We start from the raw sequence: 21,694 nt of genomic DNA, 5'->3' as shown, positions 1-21,694 counted from the left end.
CTATTTACTAAGAGAACTAATGGAGGTTCCAGGCCTTTACTTTCATCTGCGGGGAGGAAACAGGGCCATCCTGTTGACCCTTCTGAGGCAAGGGTCGGATATCCCCTACTCCCCCGCATCCTCTTCCTTGCTCTCAAAGACAGCCCTGGGTCTTCAGTCTTCAGGTAGAATTTAACTTCATTTCTTCTAGGCTCATTCTTTCTTTCACTGTAACATCCATTAGGTTAACTCCCCTCTCAACCGTCACCAGTCACCCCCAGTTCCCACTAAGGTTGTTCCAGTGGCCTCTCCCCCATTTTCATTTAACCTAGAGTCAAATTAATCATCAACAGCTGATCTGAAATATCACTTAAAAGGCCTATGCCTCTTTGTCAAGAACTGTCGACAGTTCTTTGAGTCTTAGGGGAGCTCAGATTCTCGAATTTGTTGTTATTCAGCTCTATTTGAATCACACACACCCAAATTCTCTGCGGGGAGATGATCAGGTCGCTGGAACCCAGCCTGCTCCCGCCTTCCACCTCCCAGGACCACCCTGATGAAACTGCATTACCTCCAGAAGACCCGGTTTGATTCCCAGCATGCCACCCGAAGCTTTCTCTGGCCAATGTGTTTTTTATTGCTTGGTGCCCCAGCCAATCTGACTTTGAATTGTGACCCACACTAGTGACTTTGTCTGGCAGGTGTGGGTTCCTGTTTCCTGCGGAATTCCATAACTTAAGGAATCAGGAACTCAAAAAATGCCCAATGAATGATTGGATGAGCAAAGGCACACACATTTGCCGGGCCTTTTGCTAAATTCCAGCACCCGCCCAGTCTCCCCACTTGGGTGAGCCCTATCCCTGGTTCCAAGTATTTGTTTCCTGGTTGTCCGCTCTCCAGGAATTAGCCTGACTGCAGAATGGTGTTGCAGCGGCCCTTTTTTCTGGATGGGAGCCCACCGTCGGATTGGGTCGGGAATGCAGGGAACCAACGCCCACTGTTGCGCCAGGGACGTCTGCTGCGCTGGGGGACCTCAGTATAGCCCCTCTACCTCCCGCTCACAGCTATTGGTGGACGGGGAGGGCGGGCGGGTCCTCGCGATAGCCCCTCGGCTCCCCTCCCTTATTTCCCGGGGTGGGGACGCCGGGAGGCGGGAGGTGAGGAGGGGCTGCCGAGGGGCGTCGGGTTACATCTCCGCCTCCTTTGCTTGAGCTGGAGCCGCCGCGGTTGCGGGACTACAGTTGGGAAACATGTTGGACGCTAGCGGCTGGAGCCGGACGGCGTGGACGTGGGCGCTGCTGCTGCAGTTGTTGCTGGCGGGGCCCGGAGGCTGCCTGAGCCGTCAAGAGCTCTTCCCCTTCGGCCCTGGGCAGGGGGACCTAGAGCTGGAGGCTGGGGACGATGTGGTGTCCCCCGCTCTGGAACTGATCGGAGAGCTGAGCTTCTATGATCGTTCGGACATCACGTCGGTCTATGTGAGTTAGGGCCGGGAGGGGAGCGATACCAGGGTACGCTGGGGGCGCCAGTCCAGAAAGACAGACTTGGGACCTGGGCGTCACCCGCGGGGACCCGAGAGCTAAACTCCCCGGGCGCGGGGCCCTCTACTGGATCTGTGCGCCTAGAGGATCTCCATTGACGGTCCTGTCACCCAAGGAGCACGCGAGGTCTAGGGTGGCATCGGCTTCCTATATCCATCCATCTCCTCTGCGCCCTTCCTGGACCTGGGGACCTCGGGTGGAGTTTTCCTTCTCTGTTCAGTGTGCCTCTCGCCTTTGTCCCGAGCCTTCTTTCTGGGACAGGTCCCGGTACCCCGCCGCGCAATGACCAGAATTGGGTCGTAGGCTGCGCGCGCTGAGAGACTCTGGGGATGGCGAACTGGAAAGGACTGGGGAATCGTGCTGTGCCGCCCCGCCCCAGAGTTCAGCTACAGCCCCTACATCTGTGTGCGTGGGTTCTGGCTACGTCTTGGCAGAGATTCTGCTTTTTTAGTTGGGCTCGTTTCAGAGTCCAGAGGTCAGGGCTAGGAACTCAGGGCGCCCCGGTGATACAATTTCCTGTGGCTGAGGTTGTCACCCAGGGGCCCCAGATGAGGAGGGGGACCAGCATGACCTTTTAGATCACTCGAACCTCTCCAGTTCCGCCAGGGCCTGGGCTCGCTGTATGCCTGGTCATGCCCCTTCGTGCTGCTCCGGCACACCATGTGGATTTGATATAAAGCCAGTGTGCATTCCACAAGTGGGGGGACTCTACAAAGGGTGGCTGGAGCCTGTCCTGCGTGGGAGTGGCTCTGCTCCCCAGCCTGGCCTGGGCAGATAGCGTGGGGCAACACCCACGTGCAGCTTGTCTGCTTTGCCTAGAAAGAATGGGTCCTTAGTCACACCCACAAAGAACTCTCACCCTTTGCTGGCTGATTGCCCTGGGCTCCTTGGGAAGCTGGGACTTTAGCATGCTTTCAAAAAACACGATAAATGAAATCCCCCACCTTACCAATGAAAACAACTTGTTGAAACACATTGAATTATTTAAAAAATATATCAACTTTTATGTAGTATTCAGACTACTTCCTCCTTCCCAGCGCTCCCCCCTCCAAAAAAATTGGGGAGCTGGGGATCAAATCCAGGGCCTCTGCATGAAAGACAAGCACTCTACCAACTGCTTCATCTCCAGCCCATCTTGTCTTCCTTTTAAACCACACGAAATACTAGAAATACTACGTGTAGTGGTAGCACCAGCGATAGGTTAGGGAGGATCTCAGAGGCCATCTGAGGTGTATCTGTAGCTATCTGCCAGATTTCACATGGGGAATGAAGAAGCAAGGCAGAGGCCATGGTAGTACCGGCCTGAAATCCCACCCTTGTGAGGTAAAGCTAGGAAGATCTGGAGTCAGGCCAGTCTGGACTACGGGGTTTTAAATTCTGCCTTTAAACGCCAGGAAATAGCTTGGGAGGTGACTTGGTGGATAAACACATTTTGCTTGTCAAACCTGACAACCTAAGTTCATTTCCCCCAACTTTAGGACCTATATAGTTAAAGGAGAAAACAGACTCCTCAAGGCTCTTATCCCCCCTCCCCTCCATGATTTTAAAACCTCCCCTAACAAGCAGAGCACCAGACCAGGCAGAGCTAGGGTCAAGAGGCTTTGGCCTGATTTAACTGACACTAGAAGCCACAAAGGAGAGTGTCCTGTGTCTAGCAGACGCTAGAACCAACCATCAGGGACAGGAAGTAGGAGTCTGGAGACACTGGTTTATTAGGGGAAAGAGTAAAATAAAGACATAAATAAGCTGGGGGTGGTGGCAAAGGCTTGGAATCTCAGCACTCAGGGGGTAGAAGTACGAGAATCATGAGTAAGAATTTGAGGATATCCTGGGATACAGAAACTTTTGTCTGAATAAGCAAGCAAAATTAAGCTGAGTTTGGAGTTTTGGAAAATGACAGCTGTTATTATTGATGCCCTGAGAAGGTAGTTTCCCCGAATGTGGTCCCAGGACCCCTGAGCACAAGGAATTCAGAAGGTCAATAATTATTTTAAATAGTACTAAGGTGTTGTTTGTGTTCTTCTTTTTTCCTTTGTTTTTATTTTATGTATGTGAGTGTTTGCCTACATGTACGTCTGTGCACCACACGTGTGCAGTGCCAGAAGAGGCCAGAAGAGGGCTATGGATCCCCTAGGACTGGGATCCCATCTGGGTACTGAGGGAGAACCTGGGTTAAATGCTCTTAACTGCTGATTCCGCTCTCCAGTTATTTATTTTACTAATTTTTTTGTTTTTTATTGGATGTGTGGTCATGTGTGCCATGGCGCATGTGCAGAGGTTAGAGAGCAGCCCGTGGGAGTGGGTTTTATTCTGCTGCTGTGGGCTGCAGGGATGGAATTTAGGCAACTCAAGACTTCAGGCTGTGAGAGAACCTTTATCCACTGACATCTACTCAGTCACCCTGCCAAACCCAACTAATTTTTTATTTTGTCTTTCTTTCTTTCTTTCTTTCTTTCTTTCTTTCTTTCTTTCTTTCTTTCTTTCTTTCTTTCTTTCTGTTGTTGGTTTTTTGTTTCTTGTTTTTCGAGACAGGGTTTCTCACTCGCTCTGTAGACCAGGTTGACCTCAAACTCACAGAGATCTGCCTGCCTCTTTCTCCCAAATGCTGGGATTAAAGGCGTGCCCCACCACCGCCCTGCTAGCTTTTATTAATTTAGTTGCCCAGGAATGTATGGGGGAGTTTGCTAGGGGCTGCATGATACACACTTGTCTGTCCCCACAGGTCAAATATAGAAGCAGCCGCCTTGCATTTAGCTGGATATCAGGTTGATTTGCAAAATGTGAAGCAAAATGTCATCACTCCCCACATATTTTTGTTTGGGAAATATGAGCACGTGAATTAAATGTTGTTTCTGTTACCATGTAAGAAATTAATTATTAAAATGTAAGTATTTAACTTGCTCTTGGGTTTACTCTCTCATCTAATAAATGTTCATTACAGTTCTTTGGGAATCTTCAAAAACTGCTAAGTGTTCAAAGGGCTCCTGAAACCAAAATGCCCAAGGGCTGGTCATATGACTATCCAGACGCCGAGTTTAAGGCCGAGGAAAGCGTGGCTGGGAATTTCTTCTGGAAGAGGCAGGAGCCCTGTTGGCTACTAGTGCCCTCTTGTAGGCCTCCTGCAGGCCTCCACAGGATCCCTGCTTTGTGATGTGTGATTCCCCAGAGGAATGCCCTGAATGACCAGTAAATCCAGCTGTTCTCCAGATCCTGTCCAGGATTTGAGCCCCACCCAGAGCACCAAGCCATTGAAATTTCAGAGCCTTGCTGATGAGAGTTTTTCAAAACTGTTGTTCAGAGCACTGAAAACATTTCCTGCCCTGGATTGGAATGCTGTCTCCGTTTGCATGCTCATTATCTTGTTAACAGGGCCACCCTCACCTGGTCTGTAGGGCAATGAAATAATCTCTAGAACACGATTTTAGTGAGTATTGAATTAATTGTGATTCATAAAGATGGCTAAGTAAATCAGTTATGATTAAATATAAATAATCTAGCTAGGCGGTGCACCCTTTAATCCCAGCACTTGGGAGGCAGAGGCAGGCTGACCTCAGTGAGTTCGAGGCCAGCCTGGTCTATAAAGGGAGTTCAGGTGGGCACAGCAGCAGGCCTGTGACCTCAGCACGCAGAGGTAAAGGCAGGATTCCTGGGTCTTGCTGGTCATTATTTCTAATCAGCAAACCCCAGGTTCAAGGACAGACATTCTCTCAGAAAACTAAGGGGGGGAGGGACTGACTAAACAAGTCGACCTGACATAGACCTCTGGCTTCACGTGCATCTGTCTGTGCACACACAAGTCCACATAGAGACATGTATTTACATGTACACACAGAAAGTTGTTGTATGCTATTATCCCAGTGTGCACTCATGCATGAACACACATGTTCATGGGCAGCGTTGCTACCTCCCAAAACATTAATGGGCTATTGTCTAAAACTGTTCAGGTTGCTCCAAACACCGGGATTCTGGCCCAGAGAGAGAGGAGGGCAGCTGAATCTATCCTAAGCCCAGTGCCTGGAACCGCGATTCCTAGATGAAGAAGCACCTGCTTCTCTTTTACTCCACGCTTCCAGTGGTTGAAAAGTGACTGTGGTTGAGTCTCAGAATCCAAAATAGTATTAATTCCAGTAGGGGCTGGAATGCAATTGACTGATTATAGTGGCCAACTTATAATTGAAGCCAAATCATTATTTTGATACTTTTTTTTTATTATTAAATGAGGCATAGTGATACAAGCCTGTAATCCTGGCCCTCCAGGAGGCATGATAGCCATCTTGGGTTACTTAGTGAGTCCAAAGACAGCCTGGATTAAAGAGTAAGACCTGACTTTAAAAACCCAAAATAAAGACTTGTTATTGCTAATATTTTTAGTTATCCAGTGGTTAATTATATTTACCTTTTTAGCACATTAATATTATTATTTTGAACCAGGGTCTCATGCTGCCCCAACTGGCCTTGAACTCCCAATGTGTCTGCTAAAGATGACCCTGAATTCTTGATCCTCCTGCCTGAGTGCTAGGATTACAGGTATGCACTGCCGTGCCTACTTTATGTAGTGCTATGGTTTGAACCTAGGGCCTTATGCATGATAATCAAGCATTCTATAATTGAGCATGTATTCCCAGCCCCGTGTGTATGTGTGTGTGTACATACATGTACATGCAATAGTCCAGAGTTAAGAACCATTATATATTCATTCTACCAATTTATTATTATTATTATTATTGACAGGGTCTCTCCTGGAACTTACTCTGTAGACCAGGTTGGCTTGTAACTCACAGAGATCCTGCCTGCCTCTGCCGCCTAAGTGCTGGCATCAAAGGTGTCTGCCCAGTTTTAACTAATTTCTTCATGTGCCAGGCACTGTGTGAGGCTTATTACAGACTGAACATAAGACCAGTGTTGTTCCATGCTCACAGTGTGGGGTCATGAGGGAGGTGATATTCAGCCAATAATCACACCATTGCCACATGCTGAGTGCTCCGAGGTAAAAGTTCAGTGTGGGAATAGATGGAAGCAGGGCTCAGGTAATGGAGAGCTTTGGAAATGCTCCCCAGCACAGCTGCAGACACAAGATGTCTTGAAAGTGTAGGACGAAGGGTCACAGTTAAGGATGGGGAGATATTGGTCCTTTTGAGTTGCAGTGAAGAGCCAGAAATGGGAGCTTCGAATGTTCTGGGCAGGGGCTAACTGCAGTCCCTAGCGCTTGTAACTCAGACCTCTTGGGTCCTAGCTGACAGTCCTCCATGCTTGTCACTTGGAGTTCATGAATGTCACACTGCCCCTGGGGTGTCTTTACTGCCCCTCCAGGCTCTTAGCTGCTGTGCTACAGCCTGCCTCTCTGTGTGGACTCTGCCCTCTACGCTCCTGCCTTCTTTCCCTCTGGGCCCATTCCATGCAGGCCTTTTAGAATATTTTATCTTATTAAATATTATTATTGTTTGTATGTGTGTGATGTGCATGTGTAAATGTGGGAATGCAATTACTCCTGAATACATGGAGGTCAGAGGGCAAAGGAGTCCACTCTCCTGTTGTGGGCTCCAGGGATCAAAATCAGATCACCAGGTTTGCGTGGCAAATACTTTCACCTCAATGGCCCCAGGTAGCTATTGGCATTTCCTGTCTGCCTGGAAGACACATGTGCTGTCTCCCAGAGGTGCCCCACTCTGCCACTAACTCCCAGCTCTCGTGTAACTTTTCCAAGAGGGTTCCATCTTTGCCCATTCCTGGAGGCATGCTGGAAGATGTGGGCAAATGCCTGCTCTCTAGACGTAGCACCTATTCTACACTGAAGAAATGATTCCACCCACGTTAGGCTTAGTGACCCAACCCGTCTTAGGGTTTGCTTGCAGAAGCACGGGTGACTCAGTCATTAAAATGCCCTCCTCGGCATGGGTGATGACTTGCAGAAGTTGCATCTCTGGAGCCCCCTGCACCACTTCCAGGCTGCTTCCCAGAATTGTTTAGTATTTATATAAGCTGGGGGGGGGGTTTCTTGTGAGTCTTGTAAGTTTCGTGAACTTGCTGAACCTTGTAAGTTTTGAGGAGTCTCTGTTTCCTCTGAATTGGAGCATTTCATTAGGGAGGAGATCACTGTATAACAGTGTCTCTTAAACCTGCTCTGTGAGCCAACTTGTTCCTTTGCTTATAGCCTGGCTTCCCTGTTAGTCTGAGCCCCATGGGGACAGGGTTTTTCTCTCATATGACAGCCATTTCCCAACACTCAGGTATGTGCGTGAGTGTCCGCACAGGTGGACACAGCGAGTGCTGTGGGGTCAACCAATACACAGATGACTGCTGGGACACTTACTTTTTCACCTTAGTCTATAAAACAGAGGGGAGCCACACGACATTTCCAAGTAAGTTACTGATGTAGTGTGTGTGTGTGTGTGTGCACACGCACATACCAGCATGTAGGGAACAGATGGCTGTACATGCCAGTTCATGTTTAAACAACACGACATTGATATGGATACCTACCATGGTTCAAAATGGCTAATGATATGGGAAGGGGTGTGTAAAAATGGCTTACCCTGGATGTCTGGGAACCGCAAAGTGATGCGAACTGTAATATAACCATTCCTGATAGAATGCAAGTTTTATGTTGGCTTTGAGATCAGGGCCGCGTGTCTTCACCAACCTGTATGTCTGTCTGTAGTCCAATGTGTTTACCTCAGTGTGGCTGGTCAGGTCTGCATGTATGCTTATGCCTGCCTGTGTGTGGCTCATGTGTGTTGGTGTGTGGTGGTACCTGCAGGAGTTTCCTGCCTGTGGTGGTCCCTTGTTTGGAGTGATTAAGGTTATGTTAGGTTTCCCTGTGGCTAGGGTCTCCTGTGACCCTGCTCCTTGCCCAGCAGAGGTCAATGTCAGATTTCTCCTCCATCCCTCCTCCATCCACTGTTGAACCTGGAGCTTACTAGGTGACCAGACTGGCTGGCTCGGGCGCTCTCCGAACCCTCCTGTCCCTGACTCTCAGAGATGCTGTTACTGGTGCAGGCTTTTCGGTAGGTGGTAAGGATCTACATTCAGGTTCTCTCAACTACAAGGCAAGCACTGCACTGGCTGAGCCATCTCCCCAGCCTCTGGTATCATTTACTTCAACAAATAGTGTAGCATAGGATTCAAAGAAGCAGAGAGAGCCTGTAACATTTCAAAGAGACTTCAGAGAATTTAATCTGGTTGGAGCCTGATTAAAACAATATGGCCCACACAAAGACCTCTCCAGACAAACTCGTGTTTTCTTTTTCCTTCTTGCTGTGTTAAGGATCAAACGCAGGGCCTCACAGGTTAAGTGCTCAAAATGCTGGGAGGTGGGATACTCAAGTGTCTAGGATTTCATTAAAATACAATAAAAAAGCAGTGCATAGTGGCATATTGCCTATATTCCCAGCACTCAGGAGGATTACTGCAAGTTATAAAGCCAGCTTCTGGGCTACGTGAGATATCATCTCAAAAAAAACAAAACAAAACAAAAAAAAATCCCCAAAACAAATAACAAACACCTCCAAAAAGCCCCCAGCCCTCAAAAGCAAAACAAAAAACTCCAGGGACTGGAGAGATGGCTCAGAGGTTAAGAGCATTGCCTGCTCTTCCAAAGGTCCTGAGTTCAATTCCCAGCAACCACATGGTGGCTCACAGCCATCTGTAATGGGGTCTGGTGCCCTCTTCTGGCCTGCAGGCATACACACAGACAAAATATTGTATACATAATAAATAAACAAAACAAAACAAAACAAAAAAAAACTCCAAAGGAAAAAAAATAAGAACAGGCGTGGCAGGACTGGAAGAAAATAAGAACCACAGTGTGCTAGGAATTGTGGAGCTATTGCTTGTTGGATGTATGTGTTCTGGGGAGGGGGGGAAGTTTGTTTGAAAACTCCCCTAAAAAGTGGTGTTATACAAAATTTTCTAAAAACTATTCTGCCTCCCCTCTAGGAAGAGGGTGGAGAGGAGGGAGGTGAATTCCAGGGCTTGAGACCCATTCCATTGCCAGGGTCAAGGTGAGGGGGTGTGGTGAGGTGAGGTCAAAAGTTGAGCGAGGCTGGGAGCAGAAGGCTTGTTGGTACCTTGCGCATTTGATATTCCCAGCAGCCCTGGGAGGGGGCTCAGGCAGGAGCTGGGTGGTCCGGAGTTGCAAAGCAGGAAACACACCGCCAAGGGCGTGTCTGCTGATTTGAGTAGAAGCTGAGTTTGTCTTTTTCAGATTTTAGTCGGGTGCTTTTTACCCCGCCATGCCATCTTTAGTGCCGCCTTCCTCCTTCCCTCCCTCTCTCCCTCCTTCCTGTCTCATTAGCTCTTGTTTTGTACAGACTCCTAGGCTGTGTGTGTTGGGGCCTCAGTGAGGCGTGATACGCAGTGTGATCCTGCCTCTTCCGATGCTCACGGCTGCACCACTACTCAAAGCACTTGGTTCTAGGGCCCCATATGGCGACCTTACTGCCCTCAGACAATTTATTTTCCTTCCTGGACTCTTTCTACGTTTTCTTCCTTCCTTCCTTCCTTCCTTCCTTCCTTCCTTCCTTCCTTCCTTCCTTCCTTCCTTCCTTCCCTCCCTCCCTCCCTCCCTCCCTCCTTCCCTCCCTCCCTCCCTCCCTCCCTCCCTCCCTCTCTCCCTTCCTTCCTTCCTTCCGTTTCAAACACATAAAGAGGCAAGCAGCACTGTGACTGACGGACTCCACACCACGGCAGTAACATTGATGCTGACTAACATTTTCCGATCATTCCCAGGCAGGCTTGTTTCATTGCACTGAAGGATCCCAAATCTTTATGACATGATCTTTATGACATGTCCACAGCAAATCCCTCTGTGTACCTGCTCCTGAGGGTGGCTCTGTTGGAAGTGGGAGCCAGTCAGGTGCATGGGGAGGTGGTGGTAGAGCCAGACCCCTATTAAAAGCTGGTTAATTTAACTGTGATTGTGCACACCTTTAATCTCAGTGCTTGGGAGGCAGAGGCAGGGAGAGGCAGGCAGATCTCTTGGATTTGAGGCCAGCTTGGTCTACATAGTTCCAGGGAGAGAGACCCGGGAGAGGGGTGGGGAGTAGAGGGAGAGAGAGAGAGAGACAGGGAGAGAGAGAGAGAGATGAGCTAGTGGGTGGGAAATGATGACCCATCTTCCCAGAAACTGCTTGAGGAGCAGTTTGTATAGGAGGTGCGATAGAACCTGGTGGGTCCCTTCTCACAGTTTGTACATCAAAAACAGCAGTGATTACTGTTGCAAAAAGATCATGACTTCCTCCCTTATCTTTCATCTTTGTATGCTCCATGGCACATATGTTGGGGTCAGAGGAGGAGGTGGTTTCTCACCCTCCACATTGTGTGAGGCAGGGTCTCTTTGTTGTGCACCACTGTGTATACCAGGCTAGCTGGCCTCGAGCTTCTGGGGTTCTATCTCTGCTTCCCATTTTGACATGCTGCTACCACGCTTGACTTTCCATGAGTTCTGGGGATCTGAATGCAGGTTTTCAGGCTTGTGTGGCAAATTCTTTATTCACTGGGCCATCTACCCAGTGACCCTCCCTTTATTCTTAGCTTTTAAAAGGTTTATTTTATTCTTAGGTTTTTATTTTTTTAACTTTGGTTTTTTAACAGGTGATCCTCCTCCCTCAGCTTTCCAAATACTGGGGTTACATGAGCTAGCTACCATACTCAGCTTCAAAGTCCTAAATACAACCCCAGAACGTTCTTTTGTATAACCATTATATTGTGTCCACTCTTAACCAAATCAGTAATTCCCTACCACCAAGTTATGCTCAAGCAACTTTAAAATTCTCGAATATCTCCAAAGCTGCCCTTCAGCTAAAACTTCATTAAGCCAGGGACTCAAAACCACCTCACATGCCATGTGCTGTGTCTCTCCCTTCGTTTGCAGGCTGCTTAAAGACCCACGGCCGTTTGTCCTGTAGAATGTTCTAGGCCTGAATCCCACTATTTCTTTGTTCTAAAGTCTAACTTGCTATTCCAGTCAGGCATTTCCTGGAAATGGTTACTGGGTCTTATTTTGAAAATATTCAAGTTAAACTTTTTTAACCCTTTAGAAGACACATGAAGTTTTATTTTAGAATTAATTTGGGGAGGACCAAGGAGATAGGTAGTTCAGTGACTGAGTGCTTACTCAGCATGCATGAGACACCGGGTTCAAGTGCCACTGCACAATAAAAAATAAAATAATAAAATTAATTTGGAAACTAGTAATACATTGAGAGGTCCATTCTTAAGAACTTTTAATGCAATGAAAAATGAAGTTTTGACTAAAATGGTGGGCAGAGATCCTTCTGCTGTCACAGGAGTGACCCCTCAAAAGAGACACCAAGTTAGAGGCAGGAGCTGCCACGCCCAGCTTTTGATGTGGGTGCTGGGGATCTGAACTTGGGCCCTCTTGTTTGCACAACAGGCATTTTGCCCACTGAGCCCTTCGTACATCTCCCTTACCATGTTTTATATATCTATTACAACTCTTGATGGTTTTGTTTTGTTATTTTGAGACATGGTCTCGGGCTACAGTCTAGACTGTCCTGGAATCTACTATGAAGTCTAGACCATCCTCAAATTTATGGCAATACTCATGCCTCAACATCCCAAATGTTTGAGCCACCATGACCAGCTTCTGTATTTTGTTGTTGTTGTTTTATTACAGCTTTATTGATAGAATTCATGTGTAGAACGATCCATATTACTTCCCCATTTTTAAGTCAGTATCAGGTAGCCCAAGCTGGTATCTAGCTTACTGTGTACCTGAGGCTGACCTTGAACTCCTGTGTCTACCTCCTTAGTGCTAGGATTACACCTGTCAAAAACCCACCTTTAATGTGATCTGGGCCGGTGGGATGACTCAGCCTGTAGGACTCTTGCCGTCAAGATTGACAGTCCGAGTTTGATTCCTGGAGCCACATGATGGGAGGAGAGAACCGACTCCTGAAAACTGTCCTCTGAGCTCCACAGGCATGGTACATGGGTGCCCACTCTCCAATAAACAGAGTGTGTGCCAAGGAAGGCAAGGTGGCGCACTGCTGTGATCCTAGCACGCAGGAGGCTGAGGCAGGAGAAACTTGAGCATATCATGGGCTATATGAGGAGACTCTGTCTCAAAAACAAAACGAAAATAAAAATGCACAATTCAGTGACTTTTATTTAGTCTGTTCAGAGAATTGTGCAGGCACTAGGGATATCTAGTTCTAGAGTGTTTTCATCAGCCCCAAGGGAAATCCTGTGTCTAGTAATAACTTCCTATTTTCTTCCCCATATCCCTCTACTTTTTCTATGGGTGTCCCTTTCTGGACATTTTGGAAAAATGGATTGTCTACTCTTCTGCTGGTGACTTTACAGTGTAGAACAGTGTTTTCAGAATTCATCCATGCTGTAGTATGTATCTGAAATTTATTCTTTCATGTATGGATAATTTGTTAGTTAATTTTGACACAAACTAAGAGTTACCTGGGGAGAGGGAACCTAAATTGAGGAATTGTCTCCATCAGATTGGCCTCTGGGCCTGTCTGTGAGGCATTTTCTCGATTAATGATTGATATGGAATGGCCCAGTGTGGGCAGTGACACCCCAAGACAGGTTGTTTAAGAAAGTAAACTGAGCAAGCCATGGAGAGGAAGCCAGTAACTGCTATTTCTCCATGGTTTCTGCTTTAGTTCCTGTCTCTGGGTTTCTGCTGTGAGCTCTTGCCCTGATTTCCCTCAAGGCCTGACTGTGCTCTGGACTGTGACCTCTACCTGTAAGCCAAATAAACTCTTTCCTCCTGTGGTAGTTTGAATGTAACTGGCCCCCACAATCTCATAGGGAGTGGCGCTATTAGGAGAGGTATGTCTATTGGAGGGACTATGGCCTTGATGGAGGAAGAGTGTCACTGTGGGGCCGGGCTTTGAGGTTTTTTATGCTCACGATACCATGCAGTGTCTCAGCAGGCTTCCTGTTGCCTGAAAGATAGAGGAATCTCAGCTACTTCTCCAGCACCATGTCTGTCTGAATGCTACCATGCTCACGGCTATGACGTTAATGAACTGAACCTCTGAAACTGTAAGCTGCCACCCCAGTTAAATGTTTTCCTTTATTTAAATGTTTAATAAACAGTTAAATGTTTATTGCTGTGGTCATGGTGTCCCTTCACAGCAATAAAAACCCTAAGACACTTTCTCAAGTTGCTTTGGTTATGATGTTTATTACTTAGCTAGGACATCCTTACCCCACCATATTAATTAATTTATTTGAAACTTTTGAGACACGGTCTCATATACCCCTGGCTGTCCTTGAAGTCAGTATGTAGTGAGGGATAACCTTGAAGTCCTATTTCTCCTGCTTCACCTCCCAGGTGATGAGATGGCAGGCATTAAAGCAGAAGAAGCAAAACTGTCTATGGAACAAAGAAGATGGGTGAGAGGCAAGAGGATGGTGGGGCTTCCGGGGTGATGTGCTCAAAGTACGTTACGTAGATGCTGGAAGTAGCCTTAGGTGACCAGCATAAAAAGTGATGAAAAAGAAGAGGCTTTTTTCACCAGCCGTGTTTTCTGTTGGGAGTGAGGCTCCTGGAAAGGCACGAAGCAGAAAGCATCAAGTGTGGAACTCTTGACCCCTCGATGTTGAAGCTAGAATTAAGGACCTCTTGTAGTAACGGGCTCCTGGTGTCTGCACCCAAGAGCTAAGAGATAAGAAGCTTGAACAGGGCTTCTTCCCTGGTCTTCTAGAAGTGAAAGGATTGAGGTAATCTCTCTCTCTCTCTCTCTCTCTCTCTCTCTCTCTCTCTCTCTCTCTCTCTGATTAGTTTGTTTTGCCTTATGTGTATGAACATTTTGTCTTCATGTATGTGTGTGTACCATATGACTGCCTGGTGTCTGGTGTCTGTGGAGGTGAGCAGGCATCAGCTCCCCCTGCCCCTGAAACTGGACTTGAGATGGTTGTGAGTTACTATGTGGGTTCTGGGAACCAAACTCAGATCCTTTGGGAGAGTAGTAGGCAGTGCCCTTAACCGCTGGGTCATTCCTCCAATGTCTCGTCATCTTTTCTTTGACAGCTAAAATGTAAAGACCTTGACTCTTGGACTTTTGGTTTTCTTTCTGTGGCCCAGGTTGGGTGATACTCACTATGTAGCCTATGCTGGTCTTGACCTCACAGCACCCCTCCTGCCGCATCCTCCCTAGTGCTGGGTTTACAGAGATGCACCCCCAAGCCTGGCTGAAAATGATTTGTAAGTGTCGGAGGGTCATCCTCGGTAGGGGTTCTCACAGAAGAGATGAGCAAGCGATCCAACATCATTAGACATGAACTGGGTTAGGTTGAAACAAAAACAAAAGAAAACAAAACCAAATGGTGACTGTAACCCGGGGCTGTCCCTGTCTTTATTTGGCAATCCCTTTGTTTCTATTTCTAATTTAAGTCAGAGCCATTTTCTCTGGCTCGTGGATTAATGGAAAACACTTGCAATCTGGAGTCCTGGCGTGTTCTGCTCTTCTAGTGTCTAGTCTCAGTCAAATGAGGAGCTGATTTCATGTTTCTCTCAAGCCGAGAGTGAAGAGGATGCTCCACTCACCTCAGAAGGTTTAATGAATCTTCGGAGCAAAGACTGCTTCAGACCGGAAGGAGTGGTAACTGGAGTTTTCAGGGTAAAAGCCAGGGCGTTGGCAGCCGCAATTGGTGGGACTTGGCCACCTGTTTTAATAGACCAGTAATGGCAGACAGAAGAGGAGCAGGTAAAGGGAATGGTGACCCCAAGTCAGGCTACTGGCTGGAGCTTTGAGCTTCAATACAGAAGGAATTAGGGCAAGAAGTAGGCATAGTCTCCTTGATGATTGTCTCATCTCTGGATACTTGAAGGTAGTCCTGAAGAAGAACTTACTGCTTGAGGGGACAAAACGTCCCTCAGGAGATCTCACTCTGCTACAGGTTGCAGCCTCACCCTCGTGGTTAACCCTCCTCATCTGGGAGGGCGGGGGCTGTGTTGAGATGTCCTGTTCTGGGAACTGGAGGGGACTGCAGGTTTAGGATAGGACCTCTGTCTCTGTGCTTTGAGCCTTGAAAGGAAATGAGATGGGTTATGTGGCAGAGTCAAGCAGGAATCTGAGCCAAAGTACAGGAGTCAGACATAAAATGAAGACGAGGATGGTGGCTTTCACTCTGCTTTGAATTACCGCGTGGGCCAAGCGAGGAAGAGTCAGTGCTTTGGGGCAGAAGGGTTTGAGGGCCCAGATTTACCTCTGAAATCAATTTCCACCTCTCTTTTAAATAGATTCAGTTATTTCCTGAACTTGTTTTTCCAAATTTTTTTTTCTTTTCATAGGCCCTTCCCATTTTCCAGCTTTTTCTATCTGAAAACATGGAAACTCCTTCCCCTCCCGCCCCCCCCCCAAGCAACGTCCACCTTTATTTATCCTTGGGGGTCCCTAAACTGAGAAAAACAGCTACAGAAAAACAGAAGGTCGTCTGGGTATGCTTCTTGCAGATGTGGGCGGTGGCTTCACCCAGTGGCTGTGTGAACATGTAAGTTAGGGTTGCCAGTTCTCCATTACATATGTGTGAATAGCAGAATTGTAGTGGGAGGCCCATTACGTTAAACTTTTACAAATGTGTACAGCCATAGGAGAGGACCTCACACTCAGCACACGCTCTAGACATGTTTGTTCCCTTCTCATTATTCATCCTAAATTATCTTAGCATAAATTCCCACAACCTCCCACCCAGGGAGTTTTGCTTTCTTCAAGTTTCATTGTCTGCCCTGTGCGACTATTTGTGTTACTCCAGCCCTCTGTTTCTTATTTGTGTCTACCTCAAGTGTTGTAACCACACCACGCAGGAGAAGTCCTGGCCCCAAGGGTTCTAGGCTGCCCTGGGGGCTGCCACTAGTTGCATTGAAGCCAAGAAAGATGCATGTCTGTGCTCTTCTCCTCTGTGATGTCTGTGGAACCTGACACCGATTTCTGTGCACTGACCATCGGCACATAGACAGCCCTCAGTGACTCTCGATGTCTGTGTGTTCACCTGATGATGGAAAAGAGACAAGAAATGCTTTTATAACAGGAAGCACTCTTCCATTCCAAGTGGTTCTGACCACCTCCTCTGCAACCATTAGACCTAAGTGGTTCCAGCTGTTATCCTTATAGGGCATGTGCGTGCGCGCGCGCACGCGCGCGCGCGTGTGTGTGTGTGTGTGTGTGTGTGTGTGTGTGTGTGTGATATCTAGGGCAGTATCTGCATCCATCGACACACTTGGAAATGATCATTTTCAGTGAATTAGTTTTTACTCCATCATACAAAGTCATCAAGTATCTTATTTAGACAATATTTTGTTAGTTTGAAAGATACCACTGGGATTTCTAGCCCAAGAGTCTGGGCTGCAGCCATCCCAAAAAGATGAGCCTCTCATCCACCCGAATGAAAGAACTTAATAATGCTAAAAGGTAGAGAAAGGGGGTTTTACTCATTGTGGCCGCACCCAGAGGAGGGACAGATAAAGGGGTGTGGCGGTCCTCAGTCCACCTTCTAGGTGCTGATGTCAGCTTTAGATTTCAACAGAGGAAGAATTCGAGTCGGAAGTAGGAGTTTTGTAATTTTTAACAGTTCTGGTATAGGTGTGATCTTGTGCTCACGGTATTCTCTGGGTCTGTGATGTTGTCTAAGTCCTTATGAAGGAGTCACTCTGACTCTTACCAGATAGATGCTCACCCCTGCTCTAGAGGACAGCCTTACCATCATAGCTACCCTGCTGTGGGTGCAGGGCCCTGTCCTGAGAGGGTCTGCTGTTGTGGAAATTCAGAGAGCTGCAAGAGGAAAGATGAAGCGTATTGACTTGCTCTGCTTCCCTTCAGACATAGTACAGACACGTGAAGGCACAGAGGCCAGGCTTTCATCTATTAAGTTACTTGGCCGTAACTAAGTGATTGTTTTAATAATAGTAGAACATTATTAATTATTATTCTGTAATTCAGATGAGCTTTCTCAGAAACATGCTCAAAGTAGGGTATTTGATGTTTTGTTGTTTGCTTTTTTAAAAGATTTATTTATTTATTATGTACACAGTGTTCTGTCTGCATGTATATCTGCAGGGCAAAAGATGGCACCAGATCTCATTATGGATGGTTGTGAGCCACCATGTGGTTGCTGGGAATTGAACTCAGGTCCTCTGGAAGAACAGCCAGTGCTCTTAACCGCTTAGCCATCTCTCCAGCCCTGTTGTTTGCTTTTTAAAGATCTTCATGTCTGTGTGTATATGCACACATGCATGTTTCTATGAATGAATGTGGACACATGCCTGCCATGCAGACATGAAGTCAGGACAACCTCAAGTACGGGACCTCACCTTCCAGCTTGAGATAGGTCTCTTGTAGGCTAGCCGCACAGAGAGCTTCCAGATTTTCCTGTCTCCCTTATAGGAGTGCCTATGTGGCAAGCACCATACCCCAGGCCATCTCCTAGCCCTATTTTGGGTTAAGAGAGGGTCTCAGGTAGCTCGTGTTAGTCTAGAACACTATGTAACTGAGGCTGTCTTTGAACTTCTGCTCCTCCTCTGTTTACCTCCCAAGTGCTGGAATTACAAGTATATATCCCTACACCTGTTTCAGAAGTGCTGGAGTTTAAAGCCAGGGCTTGGAGCATGCTGGGTAAACTATTCTACCCACTGAGCTATTACCCCAGACCCCCATGTAACTTTGGAAAGCAACACAGATAATGGTGAACACAACATTGGTGCCGTCTGCACAATGTCTTCGTAAATATTGCTTTCTTTCTTGACTCCAGAGCAGTGCTGCGGTGCCAATGGTCGGGGTGTCTTTTGATTGACTTTAGTTACTAGGTATTCCTTTTGCCACAACCTTCTGCTCATTAGCCCAAGGCAAGGGGCATACATGCCTGACCCCCGGCGTGGGCAGCTGGGAGGGCAGCCTGGGAGGGGTGGAGTGCAGGTCAGGGGTGCAGGCCACTTGTTTGTTTTTGCTTGTGCGGCTTGTGAGTTGGGTGTCATGGCCCCAAAGTTTATTGCATGACTAACGTCAAAGAACTTTTCTTTTTGTTTTCTTTAGGGGAGTTTTATGGTTTCAGGCTTACATTTTTAAGTCTTTAATCTATTCCCAGTTAGTTTTTATGGGTGCCATAAAATAAGGGTCCATTTTCATTCTTATATATGGGCCTATCCAATTCTCCCAGCTCTGCTCATTGAAGAGAATGCCCTGTCTCCATAGTGTGTTCTTGGCAGGTTTGGGAGACCTTAGTTGACTGTGTATGTTTAGGTTTATTCCTCACTCCCTCTCTCCCCTCCCCATTCATTCTCTGTGTCCCTGTGTGGGAAGTTTGATGGTGCTGGTCATTGCACATATACGTTGTATTTCAATGCTTTTGTGGGTCTATTATACCCATTGAAGCTGAAAAACAAAACATAATCAGAGATAATAGTCCAGGCCCAACTCCTGTCAGATCTTTAGCATTGGCTTATCTAATGAAACCACTTAACCCTGGTTTCTAAACTTTAGCCTAGTCTTGTTAGTTATTGCTGTCATGAAGCAGTTTCCTCTGGGGCTGACATGGCCCTTGCCTTCATTGAGCAAGGACTTACAGAACACCTAATCCGGCCAAAAAAACTAAGCGAAACAGTTCAGAGATCGTTTAACCACAAAGAGGCTGCTAATATTTTCTCGAAGAAGGAATCATTTCTTTGGTCTATTACTGCCCTATCTGAACTCAATAAACATTTCTTTCTCTTTGCTTTATTTTTAAAAAGATTTATCTTGCTGGGTGCTGGTGGCGCGCGCCTTTAATCCCAACATTGGGAGGCAGAGGCAGGCGAATCTCTGAGTTCTTGGCCAACCTGGTTTACAGAGCAAGTTCCAAGCTAGACAGGGCTACACAAAGAAACCCTTTCTTGAATAACAGAACAAAACAAAACAACAACTAAAAAGGTTTATCTTTAGCCTGGTATGGCAATACAGAACTTTAATCCCATCGCCATTAGGAGACAGAGGTAGGTGGCTCTCTGCGTTCCAGCCCACACTAATGTATACAGCGAGTTCTAGACAAGCAAAATTATTTTTATTATATTTAATTGTGTTTATGAGCATTTATCTGTATGTGGACATGAGCACATGAGTTGGGGTGCCTCTGGAGTCCAGAGGTGTCAGATCCCCCTGGAACTGGAGTTATAGGTGGTTGACTCTGGAGCTAAAACTTGGGTACTCTTAACCACCAAGCTATGTCTCCAGCTTGTTTGTTATTATTTTTAAATATGGAACACTTCGCAAATCATCAAGTCCTCTTTGGGCCATGCTAATATTTGTATCATCCCAGTTTTAGTGTATGTGCTGCCGAGGGGAGCACGCTATAAAAGAGTTTATCTTTAATTAAACGCTCCTTTTGTTTTGTTGTTTCATTTTGTTTTTTTTTTTGCGTGTGCGTGCGTGTGTGTGTGTGTGGCATGTGCAAGCGTGCGTGTGTGCATGCCACAGCACACATGGAGGTCAGAGGACAACCTGTAGGAGCCTGTTCTTCTTCCTTCCACCTTGTGTGTTCTGCCGATGGAACTCAGGTCATTAAACTTGGCAGCAGGTGCCTTTACCCACCGAGTCCTCTCACCTGTCCGTGAACAAACTTTTATTTATGTGTCCCCAGGAAAAACCACACAGCGGTTATCTCTTTGGGAAAACAAAGCTTAGTATAGAAAATTTTCAAAGATTAAAACCTAAAATAGAGTGAACTCCCACATACCCGTTACCCAACTTCAACAGATACCAGCCTGTGACTAATCTTGCTTCAATAATAGCCCCAGATGTTCGTCACAGTCCTTTGCTACCCAGACTGGGTTATTTTAAAGAATATCTTACACTTTTTATTTCCTTGTGGATAGTTTCAGGACAGCTACGGCTGGAAACCCTGTCTCAAAAATGAAAACACACACACAAAAAAAATGAAAACACAAAAACAAAAAAGATCCAAGAAAATCACATTGATGAAATTCTGTTTCTGTCTGTCTTGTCTGTCTGTCTATCCATCTATCTTTCTGTCATCTATCTTATCTCAAACAAGATTTGGCTGTGTAGCTTGGCTGTTCTGGAACTTGCTATGTAGCCCAGACTGTCATTGAATTCAAAGAGACATACTAGGATTAAAGGTATACATCAACACACCTGATTTTTTTTTTTCCTGTTTTTCTTTTCAGTTGTCTGGCTTAAATCAGAATCTAGCCAAATTGCATTTCATGTATATACATCCTCCTTTAGACTTTCCTTTTAAAGACAGGCCTCCTGTAGCACAAACTGTCCCTATGTAGCAAAGGATCACCCTGATCTTCCTGATTCCAGGTCCCAGTTGCTGGGTTTACCATACCAGGTTTATGCAGTGCTGGGAACCCTATAGATGGAGACTCGCCATGTGGGTTCCCTTGTGAGCTCTGAGGGACTGCAGGGCGGCTATTCTCTGGTCTGTAGGATTCAGTGGAGCTCACTCCAGGCGTTTTCAAAGCAGCTCGCCTGGCCTGCACAGATCTTTACTGTCCTTAACTGCTGGTCCCTGCTCCATATCCTGGAGGAAGTCAGGAAGGGAGGGGACACAGGCACCAGGCAATATATAAGCCTTGGAGCTATGGTAGTGACCAAGATGGACACAGTCATTGACCCCTTGTTGCTGCCTGCTTAGGGTAGGAGCCTGCAAACGGGGCTTAAGAAACAGGAGGCAGAGATAGAGATCAGAGTGGGGGAGCAGTGAAGTTTAAAGAGGGGCCTGTGAAAGGAGCCTGTCCTGGATGCAGTGGGGATCTCTGAGGAGCCGCCTGAAGGACAGGATGAGCTGGTCAAAGGGAGGACAGGGTGAACTGGTCAGCACAGGGAGCGCTGGGCCTGCAGGGTAGGAGCCAGTACGGTCAGAAAGGCAAAGGAACCTAACTGGTGACTCAGGCCTGTAATTACGTCGTTTGGGAAGTGGAGGCAGGAGGATCAGGAGTTCAGAGTCATCTTTGGATACATATTTAATTTCAAGTCAGCCTGAGATACACGAAACCCTCTCCAAAAACCAAAAGCAAGACATTTGGAAGGTCCCAAGTGTCTCTACAGGTAAGAGGATGGAGCCATGGCCGGCTGCATGGATTCCCACTTGGTGGGGAGTTTAGTTTCAGGCTATTCGTTGACATATTAATATAAAAAAAATAAATTTCGAGGGAGAAGCTCAAAGTTGGGAATCATCTGAGACCAGGCCAGTTAGCT

The 21,694-nt window shown here is 46.8% G+C and overlaps 1 protein-coding gene across 1 annotated transcript in view; it reads left to right on the top strand.

Moving 5' to 3' along the window:
• Positions 1-1,103: 1,103 nt before the first annotated feature.
• Nid1 (nidogen 1) overlaps positions 1,104-21,694 on the top strand; it is a 79,012-nt gene continuing 58,421 nt past the window's right edge. The window contains exon 1 of the mRNA XM_075970205.1: positions 1,104-1,454. Within this exon, the coding sequence (XP_075826320.1) occupies positions 1,230-1,454 (225 nt within the window). The 5' untranslated portion in view covers positions 1,104-1,229. The remainder of the gene's footprint in view (positions 1,455-21,694) is intronic.

The sequence above is a fragment of the Microtus pennsylvanicus genome, chromosome 4, assembly GCF_037038515.1.
Source record: "Microtus pennsylvanicus isolate mMicPen1 chromosome 4, mMicPen1.hap1, whole genome shotgun sequence".
NCBI lineage: Eukaryota > Metazoa > Chordata > Mammalia > Rodentia > Cricetidae > Microtus > Microtus pennsylvanicus.
The sequence above is the reverse complement of the archived record's forward strand: the minus strand, read 5'-3'. Positions and strand labels throughout refer to the sequence as shown.